General features: G+C 38.4%; 1 protein-coding gene across 2 annotated transcripts in view; it reads right to left on the reverse strand.

Annotated features, from left to right (window-relative positions):
* The window catches only part of LOC119732658, an 88,447-nt gene that overhangs the window by 23,915 nt on the left and 38,274 nt on the right, over positions 1-26,258 (reverse strand). For both annotated transcript variants that reach the window (XM_038206286.1, XM_038206285.1), the window contains 3 exons: positions 19,826-20,030; positions 14,802-14,936; positions 4,725-4,925 (listed from right to left, as the gene is read on the reverse strand). In XM_038206286.1, coding sequence (XP_038062214.1) covers positions 4,725-4,925; positions 14,802-14,936; positions 19,826-20,030 — 541 coding nt within the window. The remainder of the gene's footprint in view (positions 1-4,724; positions 4,926-14,801; positions 14,937-19,825; positions 20,031-26,258) is intronic.

Consider the following 26,258-nt stretch of genomic DNA (forward strand, 5'->3'; position numbering starts at 1 on the left):
GCTGCAAAACAAGCTGCATAGAATAGTAGGAGGATGGATGCAGATGTACAGAGAATTCACGGGGGAAAAGGGGGAAAAAACACGGGGAAATATTGCTTGTCGTTGTCGTCCAATTCGGGCGATTCACAATGCAGTGCGCCACTAAGAGCTTGCCATGGAGAGTTCATTTGGTCGACAAATTTGCAGCGCGGGACATTTCAAATTGTTCGTTTTTCCAGTCAGTAGTTTTTCGTAAGCGTACGATTTGAGTATATGTTTCCCGTTTTCTTTTCTTTTTATCAATATGGTGATTTTTGGTAAGCCGGCAGAACGCTATGCCCCAATCTATAACAAATTAGCCCAAGTTGTCTACTGACACTCATTCAAATGGGCCATGTTTTGTCGACTGTAAACTTGAAAAGTTGACTGGCAATGGCAAACTCTTGATGGCGCACTGCATTGTGAATCGCCCGAATTCACAGCGTGTCGGTCACATGCAACATTTATCCAAGAAGTAAGTTAATAATTTGTTAACTAAGCTTATTACCAACTGTAGACGATATCATTGGAACTGCTATGAGCAAAATTTGATTCTTACGATTCAGGTGGATGAAAACGGAGATGTATGATTGGTTCCAAATCTTTTTGGGACAGAGGCTTATGATAGGCCTATGCTTTGCATGTATACTCATCAGTGACAGCTTATGTACAGTAATTAAGCATCATTCATATCACGGCCCAGGAAGACCTGTTATGATAAAAAAAAAAAAAAGCTGGGAGTTTTTGCTGTTTCATTTTTCCTTGGTGACACCAAACCTGAGCTTTCGATATTTGCATTTAAGCACAAAGCTGTGCTATTTGTCAAAATTTAGTGTACTTTGTAAAGTTTATGAATTGAAACAAGTATCTCCTCTTTTAATACAGTTAGCCTCAGGCAGGCTACTTAAAGGGAATGTACAACATTTGCTCTTGATGCAATTTTCAGGAGTAAATGGATTTGGGGGATTAAGATGTTATTGCAAATATTGTTAAACTGACTTGTTTCACGTTTTGGGCTTGAAGATGCTGAAAAAGCCAAAAATACCAATAATGCTATTGTTGTCTGGTTCACTAACCCCACTTAACATCAACAGAGCAGTTTGTCGACTTTGGGAATTGTAAGGTCAGAGAATCACTCCAGCAGGCTTGTACCCCTCCACAGGTGTGCAATCAATTGCAAAGAAAATGCGGAAAAGCTAATTATGAAAAATTAAGAGCAGTTTTAAAAAAAAGCCAGTTTTTTTCCAACGCTGGTCGGCCGACCAGCGTTGAAAAAAATATGATTTTCTTGAAAATGTCAGCACACCAGGAGCCACAAGTTTACAGGATGATTTAGACTGTCATTCCCTAACAATCAAGTAAGATATTTCGTGATAATTTGATAATTTTGTTTTTTTATGTTTGCAAATGTTGTATCTACCCTTTAACTACACTGCTGTATCTCATGGGAAAAACATGATCTTTGACACGTATAACGGTTGTGACTGTACATTTCACTGAAAAACTAAAATGGTACTGAAATCTGAAACTATGTAAATATTTTCTTTAAGATATACTGTGAAATTTTTTATCAAGTTTTTGTTGTTGAACTATCTGAGATTTAGCAGTTTTGCTTCTTGGAGCATCTCTGGATCTTGGAAACAAAGGGACCTAAATGGTGAAGAAGCAGCTCATAGGCAGGGTCTTCACATTTGCCAATTCTTAACCCTGAGTCCCTCTGCTCTTTTTGCAAGGAACCATCCTCAATCCTCCAAAATCCTCCAAAATTTTGCACTTATGTTCAAATGAAGGATACCCAGTGCCTCAATCCTTAAAATAGTCAGACAGTCCTGCCGCAAAAAATACATTCATCCTCAATCCTCCAAAATCCTCTTCAAACACCATTCATCTTCAATCCTCCAAAATCCCCATGTTTCTAAAACACCATCCATCCTCAACTCTCTAAAATTGTCCCAAACCACCATGAGCACTTCACTTTCAAAGCACAAAATGTTGTTAAAAATTTGCCCTTTCCTGATATATTCCGATCCATTCCCTGTGCACACTGATGATGCAGGATTTCACAGAAAAACACATGAAAACAATTCCTGGAACTAATTAACAACTTCATCCACGATACAATTAAATTGCCTAATCCATGCGTCAGTAAAGGTGAGATCATAATTTTGGTTATAAGCCCTATATAAATGAAGTCTAACACATTCTCACTGAAAAAAAAACATTCTTGGAAATTTAATTTCCTTGATCGGGAGTGACTGACCTACTGGTACTCATGATCCATGAACAAAACTAATGAAGCAACCAATCCATCATGATGGGCATACTATTCATGATATTCAGACCAGATTGCTACTATGTATGGATGAGAAATTTACATGTACATTTTTACAAAGGTAGAGTATATCATTTGCAGCTATCCAAAAAGTAACTGACAAAATTATTTTTGAAGAGCGTAGGGCCTACTTGGTTTAAAGATAGTAATGGCACTAAACTCCCTGTGAAATTATTCTTTCTGGCGTAATGTCATTTTGAAGAAAACAATAACAGAAGATTATTTCCAAAGATGCATCTAAAGACAAATTTTTAGAAATGTCCGTTAGTAGTCTTTTTTAATTTGGCAAAGCCCTGAATGGGTGCGCACGCAACCCCTGACACGACGCACACGCACTTGCTATAATTCGACAGTTCAGTGCGTCACATCGTGTAGTTGCAATCGGCTGAATGACAATGTGTCCGGACGCTGATTTTGGGCGCAATTCAAAACATGACTCGGCAACTTTTGAATCTAAATCGAGATCCTAGAATATTGTTTTCTTGGAATATACAGCATTCACTAAACTAAAACTTCATCAGGTTAGTTGTTCAGCACCCTTCTTTAGATTTTTAATTACTTTTGTTGCTTCAAACGAAAAAAGAGCACAAATGACAAATATGTACTCTACCTTTAAAAACACAGCAATTTAGAAAAAATCAAACTTTCATGTGAGCTGCACTCCAGTTTTATTTTATGATATGTTAAGATTTTCTTGTAGACTCTTTCAGATTAGGTCATGTACATGTACATGTACACCAAGTACCTCTACCATATCGCTTAGGGGATGCTGGGGCACGCAACCTTTGTGTCCATCTTTGTTCCTTATGGTAGTAACCCTTGGCTTTCAGCCTTGTCACAGGCAACCCCCATATGGACAAAAAGTTTGTAAACCTATATACATGTATGTAATTTAAATAAGAAGCACCCACATCCAAAGAAGATTAATTTTATGGCTGACAACCATCTGTTGTATTTTTTATATGATTTTAGCATTGGTTGGGTTTTGATACAATTTTGTGTTCATTCGTTTGATCCGGTTTACAATTCCTGTTTGACCTGTTTTACACAATGTGTTTGGCCTGTTTTACAATGTATTTGGTCATTTTGTTGTAGTTCCTTTATTGTATGGTTATTGGGTTGATTGTTGTCTGTTTTGTTGGACAAATATGGCAGTTTCTTTTCAGCTTTCATATTTTATTTTGCTGATTATTATAAACTTGGTTTTATTTTGACATATACATTTGTATATTTATATTGATGTACTTTGGTTTTATCTTTTGCACAGCGCTTTGTGGTTTTTATAAATGGAAGGCCCTATATAAGTTTTTAATTGGTTGAGTAGTCGCACAACAGTTTTCGAGCACTAAATGTATGAAAACACTTAAATGAGTTTGAGCAATAACAACATTTTGAGTATTTTAAACATCTTTGACTGGGATGACCACAAATTTTACAAGGCTATTTGTGTATGATTTTATATCCATCACAATATAGTTGGTGAAACAGCTCAGCCTGCCATTTTAAAAACAGTTTTGATGGTTTTGTCAAAAACATTTTGGAATCGGGCAGCAACTTCAAAATTCTTTCACAATTAACAAGCATTGCATTTACCTCAAAGACTTATAAGCTGTTATTTTCTCTTATCTACCTTGATTAGTTGAGCAATAACAGGCTGTTATGAAAAATCATGATTAGTGAGTGAAATTGTTCACTTTCAATTGTTATGCCTTAGCTTACGACACCTATATTGACTGTGTATAAGTAACATCATCAATTGTTCCATAAGTCACAGACTTACGGACAGCAGAAGCACCTTGACCCATTTGTTCCACATATCTGGTGGTCAGCAAAATTATGTAAATTTCACAATCCGGTCATGTCATCACTGCATGCTCGAATGCCCCATTCAATGGAGAAACCATTGTGCAATCATTGTACAAAGCAACTGCCGCATGACAGACTATCTGAACAATATCTAGCACAATGCTTTTGCCATTGAAGGGGCCATCATGATAGAATTGATACCATGCCCAGATTGATCTCTAGGCCTATGGGCTCCGTGTGCCAACAAAAGAGGGCGCCCTTTTACCTAGCAACAACGTCCCATGGGCGGGACATTTAGCTGGTTGACGCGCACCGTTCCTTGTGTGTGGTGCACGTACACCAGGGGATTTGTACTATGACTATGTACACGCAGTGGCCGCGCTTTGCGCTTCTCGGCAAAATTGCAGTCAGGCAAGATGGCGTCGGTCGGTCACCCCCAACTGTACTTTCTTTGCTGGTGAGGGGGTACTTGTGAACGGAGCAGAAAGGCATCGTTTCACAAACTGAATTCTATGGCTTTACATGTACAAACACTGAATGCTTTTTTTTAATTTAAAATTTGACTCACCTTCAGGCGCCACATTGGAGTAGACAAATCTGAGTCTATTATACTGACTGACATGTCCATGCCAATGAACGTAGACTGTTGCTTGGGTTGATAAGACATCTGTGACATCAGTGCTGTTGCCTTGTACCAAGAGGAGAAGGGGTGCTTGGGAAGTGCTGCCATCACGAACCTCCAAACTACCTGACGCATTAATGCTTACAGCTGAAGACAAAACATAGAAAGTTTTGAAGGATGATTATAAATTTCATTTTAATATCATGTCATTTTGTCATGGTGGAGTTTAAGGATGAATCATAAAATACAAAAGAATATGTACATTTGGCAGCGGAATTAGGTATCACCTAAATGCGTAACTTTCTTTGCTTACACTTGCTCACAAGAGATCATAGTGGCACTTAAAACATTTTTTTAAAAAGTAACTGAAAGAGAGAGAGGGACAAGACGGTTACCCACGATTCCAATATTTTTCGGTCGGTCAGGTGACCGCAACAATTTCTTGAGGGGGCCTTGCCCTGTGTGAACTTTTTCTTATGTGATTTTTTTTTCTCTTCTTTTTCTGCAGAAAGGCTGATTGATTTCCTCAGTCAAAACTAAAGAAGAATCAGCACTCAGAGTTGTAACGAGTCAATGATTTTTTGTGACTCAAGGAGTCCAGTCATTTTTAAGAAGTGACTCAATTCGAGTCAACTCATTTGGTCAAGAAGGTTGAGTTGAGTCAAATTGAGTCAAATATTTAGCTCGAGTCAATTTGACACTACATGTATATAACAAATAAAACTAGAGAGAAAGTCATTTGTATCATTAACAGTTAACAAGAAGTGAAACTTCGAGCCTATGAGCTCCATACGCTACCAAAAGAGGGTGCCCTTTCACCTAACAACAACGTCCCATGGGCAGGACATTTCGCTGGTTGACGCGCACCGTTCCTTGTGTGTGACGCACGTACACCAGGGGATTTGTACTGTTTACACGCAGTTGCAACGCTTCGCGGCAAATGAATTGCAGTCAGGCAAGATGGCGTCGGTCGGTCACCCCCAACTGTACTTCCTGTGCCGGTGAGGGGGTACTTGTGAACGGAGCGGATATGGCTTCGGTTTGGTTTGGCTTCGGGTCTAGAATTTTTTTCACTGATTGCTGACATCAAAACAAAATTGCACTATACAAAACTGTTTGTGATTATTCAAATCCGATTCCTGGATAGTATTTTGTGCCACGAGGTGGGAGTCTGTGACACGTTGTATGTTTGTACAGTTGTGTATTCCCAAAGTGACGTGAACATAAAATTGGCATTGTAAGTCATTGCAAATATTTTTTCGCAAAGTTTTGCTTTCATTTTTGGGACTTGAGTCTTATTAGCCTTCGTTCGAGTCGAGTCAAGTCTTCTGATGAGGGACTCAAGTCAAGTCGAGTCATTTGCTTGCAGTGACTCGAGTCAAGTCAAGTCATTTGCCCTTAGGGACTCGCTTCAAGTCGAGTCATCAAAAATTGTGACTGGAGTTGGACTCAAGTCGAGATATCACAACTCTCTCAGTACTTTTCAAATCATGAACTCGGTGTTAGTATTGAGTCTCCTGAAGTGACGTGTAAATTCATCAGACTTGAAACTCAAATATATAAAAGAGAAGCTAAAAAATGGTCTGGAATTGAACTAATATGTGTATTGGTGAAAAAGGCCCTCATATGGCAAGATTTGTAAGCTCTTATTTCTGAAGGAGTCACTTTTTTGTTTCTTTTTGTAAAAAGAAGTTGAGACTCACAGGCAGAATCCAAGTTTCAGATATATCAAACGTGCAATCATTGTTATTCAATATGAGTAAGTGTCATTCAGAAATACATTTAAAACTTGCATGAAATATATGTATGTAAAGCCGTTAATAAAATCTTTAAATCTGCTGACTTCTCCTATCTTCAGACTCGATGCCACTTCTCTTGTAAATACAATTCATCCGATTAGAGAACTTCGACGCTGCGCGTCTGAGAATATATTACTGGGGCCTTATAACACTGAAAGTTGTTTTGTAACAAAGTGGATTTGAGACGACCTGTCAGTTCTGCACTGAGGCTCCATACATTTAATGAATTTATACATTTAAATTGTTTCCCCTGATGACTCACCTGTGCTAAATATTTTGTTGCATTTGAACTGTTTTTCACTTAAGTGTTGAAAATAACATTTTTGTGTCAGTCTGCCATATTTCGCTGTAATAATGAGAATTTTTTTCTTGAAACCCATCATGTAACCCCAAAACAGACAATTACGAAAAAGGGGCTAGTGTTGTGGGGGTGGGAGGAGAGGGGGGGGGGGGGAGCGAATGTCTTCCTTGACTCCCATCTTTGCTAACTGTTCAGGAGCCGAAATGCAAGAAGATAATGAAGTGAGAAAGGAAAGAAATAACCCCACTTTGGGGGAAAATGAGGGGGAATGATGGAACCAAGTTCAGTATTTTTGTGTAATAAAAAGTTGAAGAGTAAAAGCACCAAAAACCAAATCTACCGGAAAAAGAATTGGGAAAGAAGAGGGTGAATGACACAGCAAATGTAGATCACACTGGCCCTCCCCAAAGACAGTGGTTTCAACACAGGTTTCTAGCTAATTAATAGAACATCAAAAGCACATCGTACCCAACCAGGTATTCAGTATCTTGTTTAAAAATGCATCAATTTTGAACAGTCTCATATGTATTTAGAGTGCACTAACAGTACAACCATTAGTTGAGACAAGTGTGGTAAATTGTCTGTGAATATCCAATGTCCGACTGCAATTCATTCCCTTACAGGAACTCATCAACACAGGTGTCACTGGGGGAAGGGGGGGGGGGGTGTAATCCCCCATAAATCGCTTTTGTTAGCAAAATTGTCATTCCTTCAGCAAACATGTGTGTAACAGCAAATATGTGATGAAGAATAGCACCACCTATGGTTTGATAGTGTCCAAGCTTGTCGGCATTGAACAGGGCCCCAAAATTCTGATGCTAACCCCCCGCCCCCCCCCCCCCTTTTTAAAATTTGTGAGTGGCCGCAGGTGACCAAAAATATTTTCCATGCTACCTTCCAGCATGGCTGGCCAGTCAGTAAATTGTTGTCATCCAAACCCCCCCCCCCCCCCCCCAATACAATTTGGTCTGGCAACATCCCTGTCATCAACTTGCTTTTAGGAAAGCCAAAAACAAAAAGTTAAAATAATCTACAAATAAGAGGAAGTTGCAAAAGCACTTAGAATAACAAAAATAGACTTGCTTGAAAGACAAAAAAATAACCCAAAATACAAGCTTCTTTCATGAACATTTTGAATATGACATACAAAAGTATTTTCCCCATGGAGATCACAGAGGCTGGCACTGACCACAATGCTTTGTGGATACCAATTATAAACCCAGATTTTGCAAATGTTCCCTCATCTACAAATTAAGCAGACAGCTCTAGTAACTAGAGTTCAGGAGAATGGCATCTCCCAAAATCCGAAACAGTCTAATGAAGCTTTTTCCTGTTCATCAAAAGACAAAAAATAATACCAAAGTTTGGCAAAAGTGGAAGACAATATGAATCCTGGCATAAGATTAGTATCATTCGGCAAAAAGTGTGAGCTGTAAAGAAGAAGAAAAGTTGTGTTGAATTGTTTATTAGATGATGAGACATAAGTACAAACATTTAGGTTATGTCAGAAGTGTTTGTCTGCAATGCCACCCTTTGTTATTTGAATGAAAAGCAATCACTTAGTCATGCCCCTGTTCAGATGGGCTTTTGATCATAGTTTCTTCAGGATAGTACTAATAAAATGCAAATGCAAATTGCTTCAGTGCCAGTGTTCCTTTCTAGTAAAGTGCACAGTTTTTTGGTCACCTTGGGCATTTTTGATTGACATTCTGTTTTTGCAGTTATCACAATGACTTCATCTTTAGCACCTTTCTATAGGTAAGTGATCTATTTATGCACAAACTTGCTTGCAATGTTCAGGATGCAGCCCGGGGGGGGGGGGGGGGGGGGGGGGGGGGGGGAGGGAGAATAGGCCATTATTTTTTTAATTAAAAGAAGCAGCCCCTCACAGCCGCTAATAGTAGTACTTATCCTTAAGGTTGATGCTCTAATAGTGCTACCTATTATGGGATAGTAGTATCCAATGACCAGTTGACCGGAAACAAACTTCCTGGATACTTTGTTTTGGAAAACTTGCACGTGATGCCCCCAGACGAAAAACCTGGTTACTGACGTAGTCATGGTAACAATTAAGTGTGCAACAGTTTAGGCAGTACTGCATAACATTAGGCAGCAGATGAAAGCAAGCAGGTACAGGCTGATATTGAGGACACTAGGGACTCCTTCACAAGAATAAGAAAACACTGTTCTCTATTTTTTTATCAGGAAGATAATGCCCAACAACACTGCTAGACTTCCAAATGATCCCCAGGATAAGGAACACTCGTGCACATGTTTCATGGTGTAGATGTCTGAAAGGGACTGGCAGGTGTTGAAAAAATGGGTGGAATGAAAATCTGAAACTGAATCGATAGAATCTGCAAAAGCTTCCTTGACATAACAAACGCCTAAATTGAATTTTTTTTTAAAGGGACCATGACATGAATTTCACTTTGGATTTTGGAACATATTTTGTGCAATTTTCTATTTCTTTTAAACGTATAACTACATGAATTTGCCATAGCTTTTGGGGTTTTGGGAAAAGTGTACTTCTTTAAACACTTAAAATGTGCTTTTCCTGACAACTGACAGCACTGTGGATGTGATGTCCTTTTAGGCACAATCTCTGTACTTTAGCAGAGGACGCACTGCATATTGTAAATAAGTAACAGGATTTAGGGCCTTGCTGGAAAAACTATGCTTGACCGCCCTGTTAAATTGTTGCTTGCTATTGATCATTTGAAGAATTTTTTTTTTTTTTTAACCACTACTTATCCATTCATATGCACACAAGTTGAAACCAATTTCTCAACTTCTCCATTTTTCAATTCTAGATGGTATTTCCGTTCCATACTTTTTTGCACGTTTTGCTCATGTTCCATAGCACTTTACCAGTACAAATCAGCCACCAAAAATGACAAATCACGAGGATAAACTTTAAAATCTTTTGATTGAATTACTGCACAACGGCATGTCAAAAATATGATACTGATACCAATTCAATTTGAAAAAGAATGGTGATTGCTCAATAGAGGGCGCTACAATCCACACTCTGTGGAGATCACGGGCCGTCATTATTCCACAATCATCCACACTGACAGCTGAATTCATGAGGCCGCAGGGAGGCACGTACATAGTAAGGGCAAATGTACCCTAATGTGTATGTAGCCTTAAGACTATGCAATCCTCACAATAAATGTTTGAACAAGACAACCATCCATTTTGTAGGGAACTTTTTTAAAGATTTTATTTGCCGTTTTTATACCAAAAAAAATCCTGACTCTTGATGGCTTTAAGCAGCAGCAATGCATTGCCAGAGCAAGATATATCTGCCATATTTTACAAGAAGCAATCACAGTTCAAGTGTATGGATAAGCTGTATCCTTCTATTCTGACAAATCAGTTCAAAACAAAAGTGCACTAAAAGAACAATATCCAAGCAAATGGTTCTAAAGCGGCAAAAACAAGATTGGATATTGTCAAGGTGCATAACAGTTATCCTATCCTAAAGTTGCAAGTAATACCAAACTAAATCCTAGATTTTGAAAGCAATGATTATAAGTGATTATCAGTTAACTTCAAAGAGCTTATTGATCCTTGTGTGTCACCTTTAAAGCTGACGTAAGAGGTCTGCTTCAACCTATACCTATCTTTGAAGTAGTCAACAGTTCTCACTAGAGAACTGTTTTTCTAGAGTAATTTTTTTGGAGCAATTGTTTTTCTAAAACCACTGAAGTTATCTGTATTAGAAAGCAATATAAAAATTGGAAATTAGTGCACTTTGTCCTCTTTCCCTTTTATTTTTGATAATTGGCAATCAGGATCTGTAGTTTTTTATACGGTCAATTAGTCACTAGAGCTCATTTTATGATGCTCTAAAGCCTTTTAGAATTTGCAGCAAAAATTTTCAAGGAGGAATCACTATTAAATTTGTGAAGTTAAGATGCCTTCTGCAGAGGCAATTACTGCTCATGTTTGCTTCCCTATGGCACTAAAGATGACTGTGTCACATTTGACATGTACATTTTTATTGTAGAAGTAAATTTTTTGTGCAAGTTGCTCCTTTGAATGAATGAAGTTTCCCTCAAAAACCAGTGTGTGTAAAATTATTTTATTTCCCTTATTGTGATTGGATAATAGTTTAGGCCTAATGAACATTCAAGAGTGCCCTGCTTTTACATCCTTTTCTTTTCTCAGTTGGGTGAATTTTGCCTTAATTAAGGGTATGTGGTGGTTCACGGTACCGGTATATGTGGGTGCTACTTACTGGAATGTGCCTATTGTTGAGCGCCATGGTAAGTGAAGCTTGAGGTGCAGTCCAGTCAGTTTGGACCAGTGTCTCTTGACCAACCACAGCATGGCTTTCAACAAGCTTTTTCTCTTTCTGTTATGCCATGAAATGAAAGCCGTGCTGTAGTTGGCAACAAAATTAAAGCACCCTCAGTCGACTGCCAATGATGGAAGATGGCAAAGTGGAGATTCCTGTCATGTTGGTAAGCGAAATTCTCATCGATTTTACCCTTTTTTCAATATTACATTTATTTCCATACTGAATAATAACATAATAGAAAGCAAAATACAATATTGTGGAGGCACAATCCTAATAAGCCAAGGCTTGTAGCGAAGTGTCTTTAGAAAAGAGATCAAAGACATGAAATAATAAAATAGTTAGTTAATTAAGTCAACGACAAAGATAAACAAGAGGACAAAGTAAACTGACCAGAACTTAGATTAAGAAAAATGACTAGGGGAAAAAAACGTAAAAACTGCAAGAGAGATGGCAACACTGGAGAACAAACCAAAGGAGGAGAAAAAAAAATCTATGCTACATATTGGTAGATAAGATACTCTTTGAAAGAGTTCGTAAAAGAGCCCACAGCGGTTTTGGGATATAATTGATTGGTCAATGCTATTCCAAAGACTGGGACTGTAGAAGCGAAGTGTGTTCTTGTACTGAGATGTGCGCGTGAAAGGTATGTACTAGGTTGCTGTGTGATCTAATGTGATAGTGGTGAATGATGTTAACTGGAGTAAAGAAAGAAGAAAATGTAGCAGGTAGGAGATTATTAGTAAGCTTGAACATGAAAATGCCAGTTTGAAGCTTATTAATATCAGACAGGGTGAGAGTGTGTAATATGACAAAAAGAGGTGCAGTATGACCACGTGGTAGGGAGTGAGAACAGATCCGAATGACCCTTCATATGCAATTCAGGGACTTGAACCCACCCTATATGTACCTGGCCATGTCAAGATAAAACGTGTGAAATACTGGGGCCAAACAATTTGTGACAGGAGAATTAGGAGTTTAAAAAAAAATGACAATTTTCTGCCACAGCAACTTTTATTGGTCTAGATCCTTACAGTTCTGGAGGTAACTGTAACTTAAACAATTTGGTTTATATTTGTTGTTATGTTTATGCTGATTCATCTTTTATATCATTGTAATCAATTAAACTTAAAATTGTTAATATCATGTGTAAGATTATGGCATTTTGTTAAGGCATTTAAGATAACTCTGTTTTTAGGACTGAAAATTGAAAATTTAAATTTAGTAAATTGCATTTTGATATAACGTTCATTCTCTAGATGGCACTTAATTCTGGGGTTTGAAGTTGAGCCACTTGTGTACCCTTTCTGTTGTGTGCTGGATCAACGGAATCTGTTGTGTCCCTGACTGATGGGAGGTGACGTAACTACTGTGTCTTTGTCGATGGGGAATTGCGGTGCAGTACTATATGCATCGAACATGACCTCATTAACACCAACTTCATCAATTACCTTGACAAACCGAGAAGTTGTCCTTTGAACATTTTGAATTGTTAATTGCTGTGTTGAAACATATTGTGCAAATTCTGCTGTAACTAAAATTTCCTGGTTTAGAAGAAAGATTAACTATAATTATTTGTTGCACAAAGTAAAACTTGGTTGCAAACAATAACAGTTTGATAGTGCTTGAATATTGAAGGTTTGTAGAAGAAATTTGAAGAATTACAGTACTGCAAGGAATCGGTTGAGAAGAGTGGTTGTATTTTCTGTATATTTCAACTCCACTGGCCCTATTGAGTGATAGAGGAAGGTTGTAAAAATGTGAAATTTGGAAGGTGTATTTAAAACACTTTGCCTAATTTAAAGATTTTAGTGAACATTTTGTTTCGAAATCGGAATTGAAAATTTGAAATTGGAGTGGACATTTTATGAAATTTGAGATTGTAAAATTATGGGACACAGATTCAAAGATTGTGGTGTTGAGGGAAATTGAGATACTATTCCTGGAGTTTGGAAGAGAATTCTGAGATGGTTTGAATTTGAGAAACACCTGAAGTTGGAGGAGAATTTCATAGATTGTAAATTGATTGGAATTTGAGAACTACTTTCCTAAATTTGGAAGTGCACTGAGTAAATTGTCAATTTACTGGAAGTTGAGAAACACCAAATTTGGAGAATTTTATTCATTGTGAATTGATTTGGAATTTGAGAAACCCGTACCTGAATTTGGAAGGAATTTGAACCAACTTTGCAGAAGCTGATTCATAGAAATTGAGTACTCGTGTTCAAAAAAAACCCCTTGTATTTTTGAAACGTGGATTTGTATATAGGCCGATGTGAATTTATTTTGGAATTTGTTAAGATTTGGAGGCAATAAATTTACCTGCATTGTATATAGAATGATGAGAATTGTGTAGTTCCTTGCTGTGCTCACAAAGTGGCAAAAAAACGGAAGAATCGAAATTTTTCGATTTTGAGTTTTGCAAGCCTATTTATCAGATTTGTCTCAAAGAAAAATTAGACCCAGTTTCAAAGAGAGTTTCAAGAAATTTACAAACTGAAAAATCTCAATGGGTTCACTTCAAAGTGTGAAGAACAAGGAATAGACCTACCTGTACTTGTATTTTGTTTGTTTGAAAGAAAATGCAGTTCAGATATGTTTGCAAGTTCCATTTTTTCTGCTATTCTGCTAAATGCACACCAGAGATTCAGCAATTTTTTCTGCTTTTCTGCTGACAAAAAAAAGTAAATTTTACTGCAACAATCAACAGTGAATCAGGTTTGCTGGTGGCGGAAAAGCAGAATATGTATTTAGTTAAATTGCTAAATCTGTTTGAGTGCTGTTTTGATTGTCCAAAATTTGATCCACCATAAAACAAAAACCTTAATTGCTCTTCTTGTAGCAGAACAGCATAAAGGCAGACAATATATAGCGCTGACTGTTCATCTTCTGTTCTACCAATATGATGAATAGGATAAGATGGTGGCCATCATAGGCAGCAGCAGGAGGGGTGGGGGCAGGACCAGTTGCCCCCGCATTTTGAATTGTTTCCTTTGTATACACCCAGTTTTGGGTGTAAAGTGGAATGCCGCTATAAGGAACATCGTGGGATCCACAGAAATTGTTCATCATAGCAATCGTTTGGTATAGCAATTTTAAGCTGCAGGTGCTCCGGTACTCACTTTCAATAAATAGCGCCCTTCTTCGACCTGTACACCCTGGTAGTTACTGAAAGACCACTTTGAGCATGTGTCAACTATTGAATTATGTAATCACACAGTTTTTGAGCTTACTACTTCAGCAATGGGTGGCTTTCCCCTTCTATTCCTTGGGGAAATAATAGCCACTTGTCGCTCTTCCACTGACATTTTTTTAACAACAATGTTCAACAATATCAACCAGAGGTATAAACTCGACGTTCCGGTCAGTATGCTTTGATTGTCTTCAGAACCATTCTCTTAGTTGAGAAATTATTCGCCGCTGTTTCCGCAAACCTTTCATTATTTAATGTTCTGTACGTTTTGTACACAATAATTGGGAGCCAAGGATGATGTTCGGTATAGCCAAATGTTCGGTATGGTGGTGTTCGTTATAGCGACGTTCCACTGTACCCACTAGAGAGACATGATCAGAAACATTCCACCATTGCTGATTGGTTGCCTTCATACATTACTTACCTAAGAAATTGAGCAGTAGCCTGTTACCGGGTCTACCTCTGAGATACCACAGGTAGTCAACCCACTCTGTGTTTGCTCTCAAGATGTTGATGGAGACATGGCCAATGTTGGCTACCTCATAGGCTGTGTTCTGGACTGTCACACATAAAATGAAAAGGAACAAACCAAGACATTCATTAGAAAAGATTACGTGAGGCGTCAAACTGTAAATGCCTAATGCTCAGGTTATAAGTACTAATCACCAGGAGCTATTCTTGTCTAATACTGCAATCGGCAGGGTTCCAGAAAATAGAAATAATATTCCATGACTTTTCCAGGACAAAATAGGGGCTTTCCATTTCTATGCTGTCTTGGCATCTTATTTAAGGAGCCTATAGACAATAGAAGCCACTCCATTTCAGCCTTCCAGTTTGACCAAAGAACACCACAAATTACAGCGTCACAATGGTGCACTGAACACGCAACAAGTGTAGAGCATACATGCGAAAAGAGAATTATATTAAACTGGAATACAAACTGCCATAGCTTAATATAACACATCATCATATACTGGTTGTGCAGGATTCCATGCCTTTATACATGTTTTTTCCCCTGAAATTTAAACTTTCCAAGACTTCTTGTATTAAAGATAACAAAATTTTCATGACTTCCAATGAAACCTTTGAATTGCTGGGTTTTCCTGGATTTTGTCATCACTGACAAGGTTTCTCCAAATGGCTCTATCTTGGGCAGCCTCACATATCTCATTAGGTGTAAGGATTACATTTTTAGAGAGTTGTCTGACAATATACTGTGGGTACATCAAAGTAGGTCTGCCTTTCCTACGGTTCCCATGGACAGGTGTCCTCACCACATGTCCTAGCAATTTAAAGGGCCCATGACATGGATCTCACTTGGGAACATATTCTGCACAACTTTCTAATCCTCTTAAATGTATGGAAACTATTTGACATTCCTTTTTGGTAAATTTGATTGAAAAGTGCACTTTTTGAACGTTTAAAAGTGTCCATGCTTTTCCTGACAAATGAGGGCGCTGTGCGGTCATGTTCAAATTGTGGCTCAAATTTTCTCAATAAAAACATATTTGTGAGATAAAACTTTGCTCATTGGCTAACTGTCATGTACTGAAACAATAAAAGAAAAGAACATTGACGACAGCAAAATATCCAAAATTCTAGCAAATTTTGGTGCTGAACAGTTGTAACATTGAGGTTTCTGCCTGAAATGATATCACACTTTTGGTCATGAATATGGAAATTTGCATTAGCATAACAACCAAAAAGGCACCAAAATGCCCTTAAAAATGGCAAAATGAAAATTGAATATCAGGTTAAATGGGACACAAAGGTGCATTTTCAAGGATTGCATTAAAAAAAATTACATTACATGGGCCCTTTAAGCTGCCGCTGGTAATTTGTGATGGAGAGGGGCTGCTGTCCTGTTAACTCATAGACTTTATCACTACTGATGTGGTCTCTCCACCCGACAGATTCAAGTGAACTACGTTCACTTTTAATAAATAAACATGTAAGGTTGAACAAAGAAAATGACTGGAGCAGAATGTGAACTTGCAATTTCCCAAACACTGTGTCATTGCTCTACTCCATTAATTATATCCAGCCTGAATTGTCAGTGTCGGTGAATTCATGGTACACTAGTCAGAAGCTGATGTATTTGTTCATTGGCTTTGACTAGCACCCATGCATGCACAAAGACATCGACAATTTGGGAGACTGGCAACATACTTCGTAGGTCACATATCATGGGCGTTGCCAGGATTTTTCTAGAGGGGGGCAAAACATATTTTTCCCAAAAAAATGCTTGTATTTCTCAACATATTCTTGATTTATCAGTTTTAGAGGGGGGGGGGGGGCAGGGACATTTTGCTTCCCCCCCCCCCCACCCCATTAAATTTACACCACTATGACTTTGCATCTCTTTTTCTTTTCATTTTTGGTTTTTTTTGGGTTTTTTTGTTGCTTTCTTGGGGGGGGGGGGGGGGGGGCATCCCCCCCCCTCCCCCCCGACGCCCATGTCACATATTCAATTCCCTCTGCATTCCATTTAAAAAAGGTAGATGGACAAACCTGTGTTACCAGGAACGGAGTGCCCATCTCTCTTTCGTTAGTGATTGGGCTAGACTCATATGCTGCTGTGGGGGGATCGCCACCCTAATTGAGGTAAAGCGCCTTACTTAATGGTACAACACGCATGGCCACGGCGGGGCTAGAACCCACAACCTCACGATCATGAATCCTGTGCTCCACCGCTAGACCACATGTACCCACTACGCAGTCAATTTGGATTTTTGTTGTAAAATCTGATATTTTTTTATCAATAATTGAATTGGTAGTTCTTCAAACATTGTACACCAGCAATAATAAGTGCATATAGGATCAAAAATCCTACATCCAAAGTTTAATTATCTGAGCTGGAACAGAACGTGCAGAAATGAGCAAAACTTTTCAGGTCGATGAATCTGATTTTAAACCATCACATGAAAAGTCCCTCCACTGCAAAATACTTGTTGGTCCAAATCTAGACACGTTCTAGTTGTTTGACAGCCTCAAGCAATCCCGCAATCACCCTATACTTGGCACGTTTCCCAATATTACAATGCTAGCCTAGCTGGCTGCTTCATACATAGTCTGCAGACCATGGCACCTACATGTCGCAGCAGGATTCTATAAACTTGGAATCTGACGGCGCCTGGCCCAGGGCATTCTCAAATCGCTTTGCTGCCACCCTCAAATAATGAAGTATCACGCTCAATCGCACAATTCTAGGGTGATCTTTGATGGCGCTGCCAGTAATTTAGGTAGCACCACAGCTCAATGGGGTTTTTCTTTGATGTATTTTTGCTTGACAGCTCCCCTTTTGAAAGTCCCCCGCGACCCATACCGTATTTCCTTATAGCTGCTTGGCTGGTGGGCGATATGTGGGGGAGAGAGATGTGATTGGCAATTTGTGAAGAAAGGTGCAAACAGGACAGACACTCCGCTAGACCATGGTCAGTCACCGCGCAGAAATATCACAATGCAAAAATACTTTTTTCCCCCTTTGCCAGTGGCTAGGCAGTGCAAAGGGGCTTCAGCATATCTCAACAAAAGTGAGTTATCTGTGATAAGGAGCTGGCGAATCCCAACACAGTTTTACTACTAACAAGGGGAGAAGGAAAACATACCCTCCCATTTACCATGACTTTACTTGATTTTTGTTGACCAAAATCAACCAAAAACATAGCTTCCAAAAATTACATATTGTTCCTACGTAGAATGACAACACTGCATCTACTGTAAATAAATGAATGACTAAGTACAGAAAAAGAGGTTTTTCTTTGAGTATGTCACGTACATGTACTTGTTTTTTTTTTCCTAGCGGACAGAGAGGCATGTTCAGCCTCCTACACAAAATTTATCAAATTAAAGCCTTTTACCAGAGGGCTGAAAACAAAGTCTAGTCTGTTGAAAAGCCCTGGGTGACATACATGCACAGATTTGTGCCCTCTAGAGTTCTAACAGCAGCTGATTTTTTTTGGGGGGGGGGGGAGAAGGAAAAGTAGGTCTCCCATCAAGGAACAATTAGCTCAAGGGTAGAGGAGCGTGGTTTAACAGGGGGATGTGCTGTGAACCTTCTTTTCTTTTTTTTAAATACAGCACAATGAACACTGGTAGTTTTGATGAAATGCACAGAAAGTAACATGGCAAATGAGATTTCTTGGCTTGAGTCAATTTAAACATAATTGTCATCTTTTTTTTCAAATTATATATTCAGTATTGAAAGACGATGTGGAGGGAAAGGATTTAGCATGCAAAGTTGACTTTAATACCTACCAGTTTAAAGGCATCTTAAAAAATTGAAAGTGTAGGAGAGTGTTGTCCACGTATTAAATTCCGAAAACACTAAATGCAACCCGTAATTCCCCCAGCCAATCAAATAGCTTGCATGCTATATTCTCCAATCACCCATGGGTATACTAATGTTTTTAGGACTAGGCTCAGACGTACTGCAGGCAGATTGTTTGCAGGGTCCCTTGGCAAACGGGGACCTGAAGCGAAGAACAAAAGCTCTGGGAATTCAGGCTAGTCATGACATTTTTTATCCAAACTCTTCAAAGGTATTCAAAAATAGCGAGGGATGGACAACTAATAAGACATGATTATTTTCAACCGTGTCTCTAAAATGTATAGCTTCTATTTTCTCAGCACACAACATGCAGAGGTTTGATATAGTAGTGATTAAACCCCAAATCACACTTTCTTTCCGAATGCATTAAAGTTTTATGCAGCGCAACTTTGACATTAGGTAATCATGGGTATGATTGAAGGGGAAACCAAAAACCCCAAAATTGAAAGAGTAAAAGTGAGTGAGGAGAGCACTATATCATTAAAGGATGAAAATGATGAATAGGATGCGACTTACCCAAATTGCCAAAAAAAAAATGTGTAGTTTTTGTTTATATTAATTAAATTTTGTTTAAATTTTAGATTTTATCTGCTTTTTAAACCCTTTCAAAAATTGGGCTTATTGCTAGGTGTATCTATTAATTTGCTGTATGATCAAGATATTGAATTTACACTTAATAAATATTTAATTATGTTTTTCCTGTATTTCATTTTTACGTTCAAGGCAGTCAGAGTGGAGAGTCCCTTTACGAGAAGCCAGTTTCATTTGGATAATCCATTTTGTTCCTATTTTTTCTTTGCTTTGTCCATTATCATTTATAATCGGACATAAAAAAACCCATAAATATAAACTTGCAAGCTATTTTAATATGTAAAAACTTTTGTTCAGCACTAAACCTGCTGATAGTTTCAACTCAACAATGACATTAAAGCCCATGTTTTCCATAAAAGATCATCCAACCTACAAGACTCTTTCCTTAATGCTCCCACTATACCATTCCTCTCAAAAATAAACCTTACTTCACGCTTCCTCCAGCAATTCCCGGAGTTCTAGAATAATCAATGACCACAGTGTCAACATTTTTCCTGCGACCGTTATTCTCCAAATATTTCCATTACCATAGCTTCCCCCTCTCAGCCCTCGTTCAAATTCTTCAGCCTCTTGTAGCGTGATGAAGGAGTAGTTCAGACTGAACACGCCGTAGCCGTGGTGTCTTTGCTTTCCGTTCAGATGATACTCAAAGCGGAGGTTGTGAGTGGACGACAAGTGTGGTGCGGGCCTCTTGAAGCTGCAGTAGCGGGAGGACTTCTTGCCGTCGATAATCTGTGGCAGTGACAAGAATTAACAACATGGATTCAGGCAGGTAGCAATGGAGGCAGTGATTTGATGTAGCGCAAAACAAGCATTTGAGCAATTCCGCTCTACAAATAGGCAATGTTCTTGAGCAAATGAAGCGTTTTAACAACGCCATGCTGGAGGTACAAACAGACGTGAATCCAAGGTTCTTTACATGTAGATTACATTTTGCTATGATTCAAACATAACATATTATAATCTACAAAATTTAGATTGAAGTAAAGTTGCTAAATTTCTTCAATGCACGTGATATTTAGATTGTTTCTACCCAGGAAATTGCATTGATACAGTGCCCTCATTTGCTAAAACAAACATATCGGCTTTTAGAGTCTAATCATATGTTTAAGTACCACGTGATCATGCGGTTTCCCTGTGATTGGCTACCATTGCAGTAGGCAAGTGTTTGGTTAGCAACCACATTGTGCGTTGGATACTAGACAGTATAGGTTTTTTTTCCCCCCATAAAATAACCGTAAATTCATTATCCAATGGCACAGTGGTCACTACCTGTGCTGTGTACAGTTGTTATAATCGTACTGACCCAGAGGGTGTTGGCTCCGAGTTTTACTCACAGTTTTGCCATCCATCACAGCTTTAAAGGCTTGCGCACTACCTACTACACAAGGCTCTGTATGATATTTGCCGACTGCAATGGCTACTCTGACTTTCCGGTACCCGGATGTAGGCCGGGTCAAATAGGTCAGTGAGAGAGCCCGAATGAGTCTCATGGAGCACATGTGAACTCAATCTACATCTATCATTGGATAAGGTGAAAAATTCATTCCAATTTGGATTTTGAGTGTACTGGTTAAACAACTTTATTTTTGAATGTTTATATAAAAATATTTCAATAATTTTAAAATTGATTCAAGAGAAGTGGCGATATTGTGATTTTTAATGGTTTTCTTGGTTTGTTGCGATGTATTAATTTTTTTGCAGCAGATGCGAGATGTATCTTATTAAATTATCACAAAGAAGTCCATGATACATGTCAGAAAGCGTACTTCATGCTATTTTCAAGTATTTATTCAAAAGGCCAATTTTGCCAAAAGACTCATTTTACATTTGTGACTAGTTCATAAGGTTCAGATATGTCCAGATTTAAATCTCAAGAAATTAATTGTTCAAGAAAACAACTTATCAACAAACTTTGTAAAGAGCATTTAAAAATGATTTATGGGAATACATTTTCAGACAGCATGAGCTCAAAGCCAAGAGCAAGTTGGAGTAAGGACTACATATTGCTACCTGTAGTTTGACTAACTTCACTTGAATGCAACCTTGGACAACCCTAGTCGACTATTTGGAACCAGAGCCCAGAGCACAGTCTCGTCAATGGTTACCAATAACAGTGTGTACATTAATTCTCAAGGAGCCAGGATCAAGAATTTTCTTGCCGATGTTTTGACCATCGTTTGACAGGAGGCATTCACACGTTGCTAGTAGTGCGCAGGCGTAAGTGACTTCACAAATCAAACACTAGCCCATAAATGGTCTAAAAACCTAATGCCAAAAAGGTTAACAAGCAAAAAAGAAAACCACAAAAACATGACCAGAATAGATGGCACACCCACTAATAATGATAACAGTGAAATAGAACAAAAAACACTCATATCGAATTCCAAACAGATTCACATTTGAATGTTACTTGTATGATTTAGTGCAATAAACAGGGTATGAGTGGCATATCACAGTTTTCTGCATAAAATTTTGAAATTGAACATAATTATATTTAAATTGATAATCTAATTGTCTTAGAACTGTTATGCCGTAAGTTGCAAGATAAAAGAATAGTAACAAATGTTAACGCTACTGTAAAATATTATTTTCAACGTACATTTTGTAAAGCCTACAATTTAACCAATCAGGCACTAAAGTAATGCACATAATTAGTACTGTTCTTAAGCAACATATTCCTGAAACCAACCCAACAGGGCTATCTGCTCCGTTCACAAGTACCCCCTCACAGTCAAAGAAAGTACAGTTGGGGGTGACCAAACGATGCCATCTTGCCTGACTGCAATATTTTGCCCAGAAGCACGGCCACTGCGTGTACATAGTACAAATCCCCTGGTGTGCGTGCGACACACACAAGGAAAGGTGTGCCCGCAACAACCAGCAAAATGTATGTGTTCCGCCCATGGGGCGTCGTTGCTAGGTAAAAGGGCGCCCTCTTTTGTTGGCGCACAGAGCCCATATTCTAAGATAAACCATAAAGGATCTTATTCACATGTATCAAAATAGCCAAAGTATCGAGTAGTCATATTTCATGTATTTCTTAAGTCCTATAGGGCTAGCTAGACTGCCTATCAGGATGGGTAGAGATAAAGGATCAGACAGGATCAGGTGTGGGGAAAGTAACTCAGTAAAAAGAAAAATTGAATTACGTGCGTCACACACAAGGAACGGTGTGCGCGCAACAACCAGCAAACTATGTGTTCCGCCCATGGGGCATCGTTGCTAGGTAAAAGGGCGCCCTCTTTTTTTGGAGCACGCAGCCCATATTCAAAGATAAACCATAAAGGATCTTATTCACATGTATCAAAATAGCCAAAGCATCGAGTAGTCATATTTCATGTATTTCTTCAGTCCTCTAGGGCTAACTAGACTGCCTATCAGGATGGGTAAAGATAAAGGATCAGATAGGATCAGGTGTGGGGAAAGTAACTCAGTAAGAAGGAAAATTGAATTACCAGAAAAGTCAGTATCAATGCAACACAGGTTATCTAGGTTTTCAGGGGCTAGTTTGAAAGCCAGTGGAATATTTTGCTGTGTATGAAAGTTGATACTTTTGCCTTCGGGAATTGAATTATCTTTGGAGATTGTAGTAGAATGAACCCCATGTCTTCACCATTTGGATGAAGTGACGAATCTGTCCACACGGCAGCTAAACCAAGTGTTGGGAAAATAAAAGTAGGTCGATTTTTCAAATCACGATTTTTATACATGAGTAAGTTTTTCCTGTCCCTGTTACATCTGGCATATGATTTTGTAAAATTGTGGACGCACTCCTTCATGCTTTCATACTTAACGAGTGATCATGCAAGAGCAAACTACCTAGCCAACAAATGTAGATAGTTTGAAGTAAATTTTAATGATACTTGAATGGCAAATGACAAAATTCAGACAAACAGGGACAGAAAATGTTTCACAATTTGAACCTTAAATTAATTTATAGAATGACCCATACATTGTACTTTTCTTCCCCCCCAAAAATTGAAAATATGTAACCAGTGGCGAAGCCATGGGGGGAGTGGGGGGGGGGGGGGGGGGGGGCGACAGCCTCCCCATGAAACCTTGTCGCCCCCCCAGTCCCCCCCCCCCACTGAGATTTTGAGTTTCTAAAAAAATTATCATTGATCTACATGACGCCCCCCATGAAATGTTCCAGCCCCCCCAGCGCCCCCCCACTGAAAAATTCCTGGCTACGCCACTGTATGTAACTGATGAGCGATAGCCTACTTGTTTGATAGCCCTTCTGTGTTTTCTTTTTCATAAAAAGCATATTAATTTTGGAGATATCAATTACTGAACAGTTTCTTCACTTAAGTTTGTCAAACCCCCCAAAAAACTGAGTTGCTGCACGTTTGCTACTTTGTGTAATTAGAGTAAGTAACAAAACGCCACATGTTAAAGTTTTGAAAATCAACAGATTATATACAGGAAGAGGACATCATAAAATGTAAGAACAGCCACTGATCCCCAGATACCTGTTTTGGACAGATTTGTCACTTCATACGAACAAGTAATGATTTACATGCAGACACAACAATTACTTAGCTTAAATTGTTCCCTTAGGCAGCAATTAATCTCGTACTGTTACTGACACTTCAGTCTGATTGACAGTTAATATATCTCCCTGATGACATTAAATAAAGAAATCTGAGCATGTCCTGAGATTAAATGACTGCTGCAGGCTAGCACTGTGGTATTATGTGACTGTTGATGCGTAGTGTAATACAGAGGGAAAAGGAAGGGAAAAACATGGAACATACTTGCAATATAGTTGAAGCCCCAACTAAACTTCCATCAGGCTCCTCCCAAAGTTGTTAAAGCTATAGTCCATCATTTGCAGCTATCCAAAAAGTAACTGACGTAATTATTGTTGAAAAAGATACTTGGTTGAAAGATAGTAAAGAAATTATTCTTTCTGGCAAGCTGTCATTTTGAAGAAATCAACGAAAGAAGGCCTTTCCAACGGTGCGTCTTAAGACGCACCGTTGGAAATTTCCGTTAGAAGTTCATTTTTTTATTCGGCGAAGCATGCGCAAGCTTTGGCACGACGCACACGGTTGCTATAATTCGTCGGATCAGAGCTGCAATCGGCTCAGTAAGACCGTGTCTCGGACGCTGAATTCAGGCCCAATTCAAAACATGATTCAGCAATTTTTGATTTGAAATCGAGATCCTAGAATGCTGTTTTTCTCGGAATATACAGCTGAAGCTGAGCTGAAATTTCATCAGGTTAGTTGTTCAGCACCCTTCTTTAGATTTTGAGCACTTTTGTTGCTTCAAACGAACAAAGTGCAGAAATTACAAATGATGGACTATACCTTTAAGACTAAAATTTAAGACTAAATATTCCATTGCACAACATTAAATACTCATAGCAAAGTGAAAAGTATTTCTTGAACAGGTTGGCCTGGCCTTCCAACACTGTGACCTGGGTTCGATTCCTGTCTGGGCCATTATGTAGATTGGGTTTTCAGTCCCTGCCTGATTCCGTGGGTATTCCTCAGAATATTCTACTAGGGTTTTCCTCCCACCTCTAAAACTACCATTTCTTTCCATCGTCTTCTCTTTACTGGGCCCCATGGGACCAGTGGATTCCAATGGGCTACCCAGTTAAAATAAAAATTAAGTGAATTAAAAATTGCTTTGGTAGATAAAGGTATTAAAAATTGTAACTACTGTATATTGCACAGCTAAACACAGTTTTGTTAACAATGAAATTGTGCTAATTTGACAATGTTCACCCAGTGATATTAAATCCATATTTTTACCTGCAGCCAAAAAACTGTATTGATTTGTCCACCTGCATGTTTATACAGCGTTTCATCCCTGGAAGCTTGCCTTGCCTGCAGCAATTAGTGCACCGACCAGCTTAGCAGTCTGCAAGTTGGCTGTGCATATGTCACAGTGAGTGACAATAAAGTGTGTCAGAGTGTGATTCCTATTTCATTACAACCACATTGTGTGAAGAACACGAGGGGAGAACTTTCTGAGATGTGATATTACTGCGGATGCCTTGGGCAATCTTTGGAATGTGTTGAGTGATTTACATAATCACAAAATAGTATAGAAAATTCCTTTGCCGGATATTTACATCAAAAGTGCTTCTCCTAACTTTTATCGAGGGTCAACAACTCAACCAATACTATGGGACATCCATAGCAGCCATGGCAATCAATTTGAAAAATTGGCAATCGTACATTTCTGTCATTTTTATATGTAAAAAAAGGACATTTGGGTTTTTTACTAGTCAAAAATGTGGTATTTTTTGGCCAAATCTATCAAGGTTTCACTTTGGAGTAAACATTATCATATGGTCACATGATCTATAATGTATACCGAGAATCTAATATGGCAAATATACATTGAAGACCACTTTATTTTCACCTTTTCTACACAATTTTCTTTGTTTGTGAGTTTTTCATAGCTGTCATTGCACCCCAAAAAAATGCAAAGCAGTTTTAGTGTTACCATTTGAGCTGATTTTGGTTGGAAAAACAAACAAACATATTTGGGGGAACAAACAAAATACAGTTTTGCCCCCAAAATAGGTTGTAGTGCCCTCCAAAGATGACATGTACCAATTATTGTTTAATTGGATTATGTTCTAAAGAATATTTGTACCACATTGGAAAGCTGTGAATGGAAAATGAAGAAATTAAGTCTGAAATACTTAACTTGTTTGTTCAAAAATGGGCAAAAAAGCTAAAGGGTACTCTTGTAGCCACAACACAACCAAATAACGTCATAGACCACATACTGTTAGCATTCGGAAAGTCAGCAAGAGCATATAAAAATTGGAGGTGCAATGTCCCGAGAAGACCCACAAAATAAATACCCTGGTCCTGATAAGGTAGAATTAATCTCTTTAAAAAAACTTAACAAAAACAAGTGCCTAAAAGATATGGCATTATGTGAAGAACAAATTATGCACTGAAATTCTAAAGGTAATTCTGTTCAAAA

The sequence above is a fragment of the Patiria miniata genome, unplaced genomic scaffold (assembly GCF_015706575.1).
Source record: "Patiria miniata isolate m_02_andy unplaced genomic scaffold, ASM1570657v1 HiC_scaffold_24, whole genome shotgun sequence".
Classification (NCBI taxonomy): Eukaryota; Metazoa; Echinodermata; class Asteroidea; order Valvatida; family Asterinidae; genus Patiria; species Patiria miniata.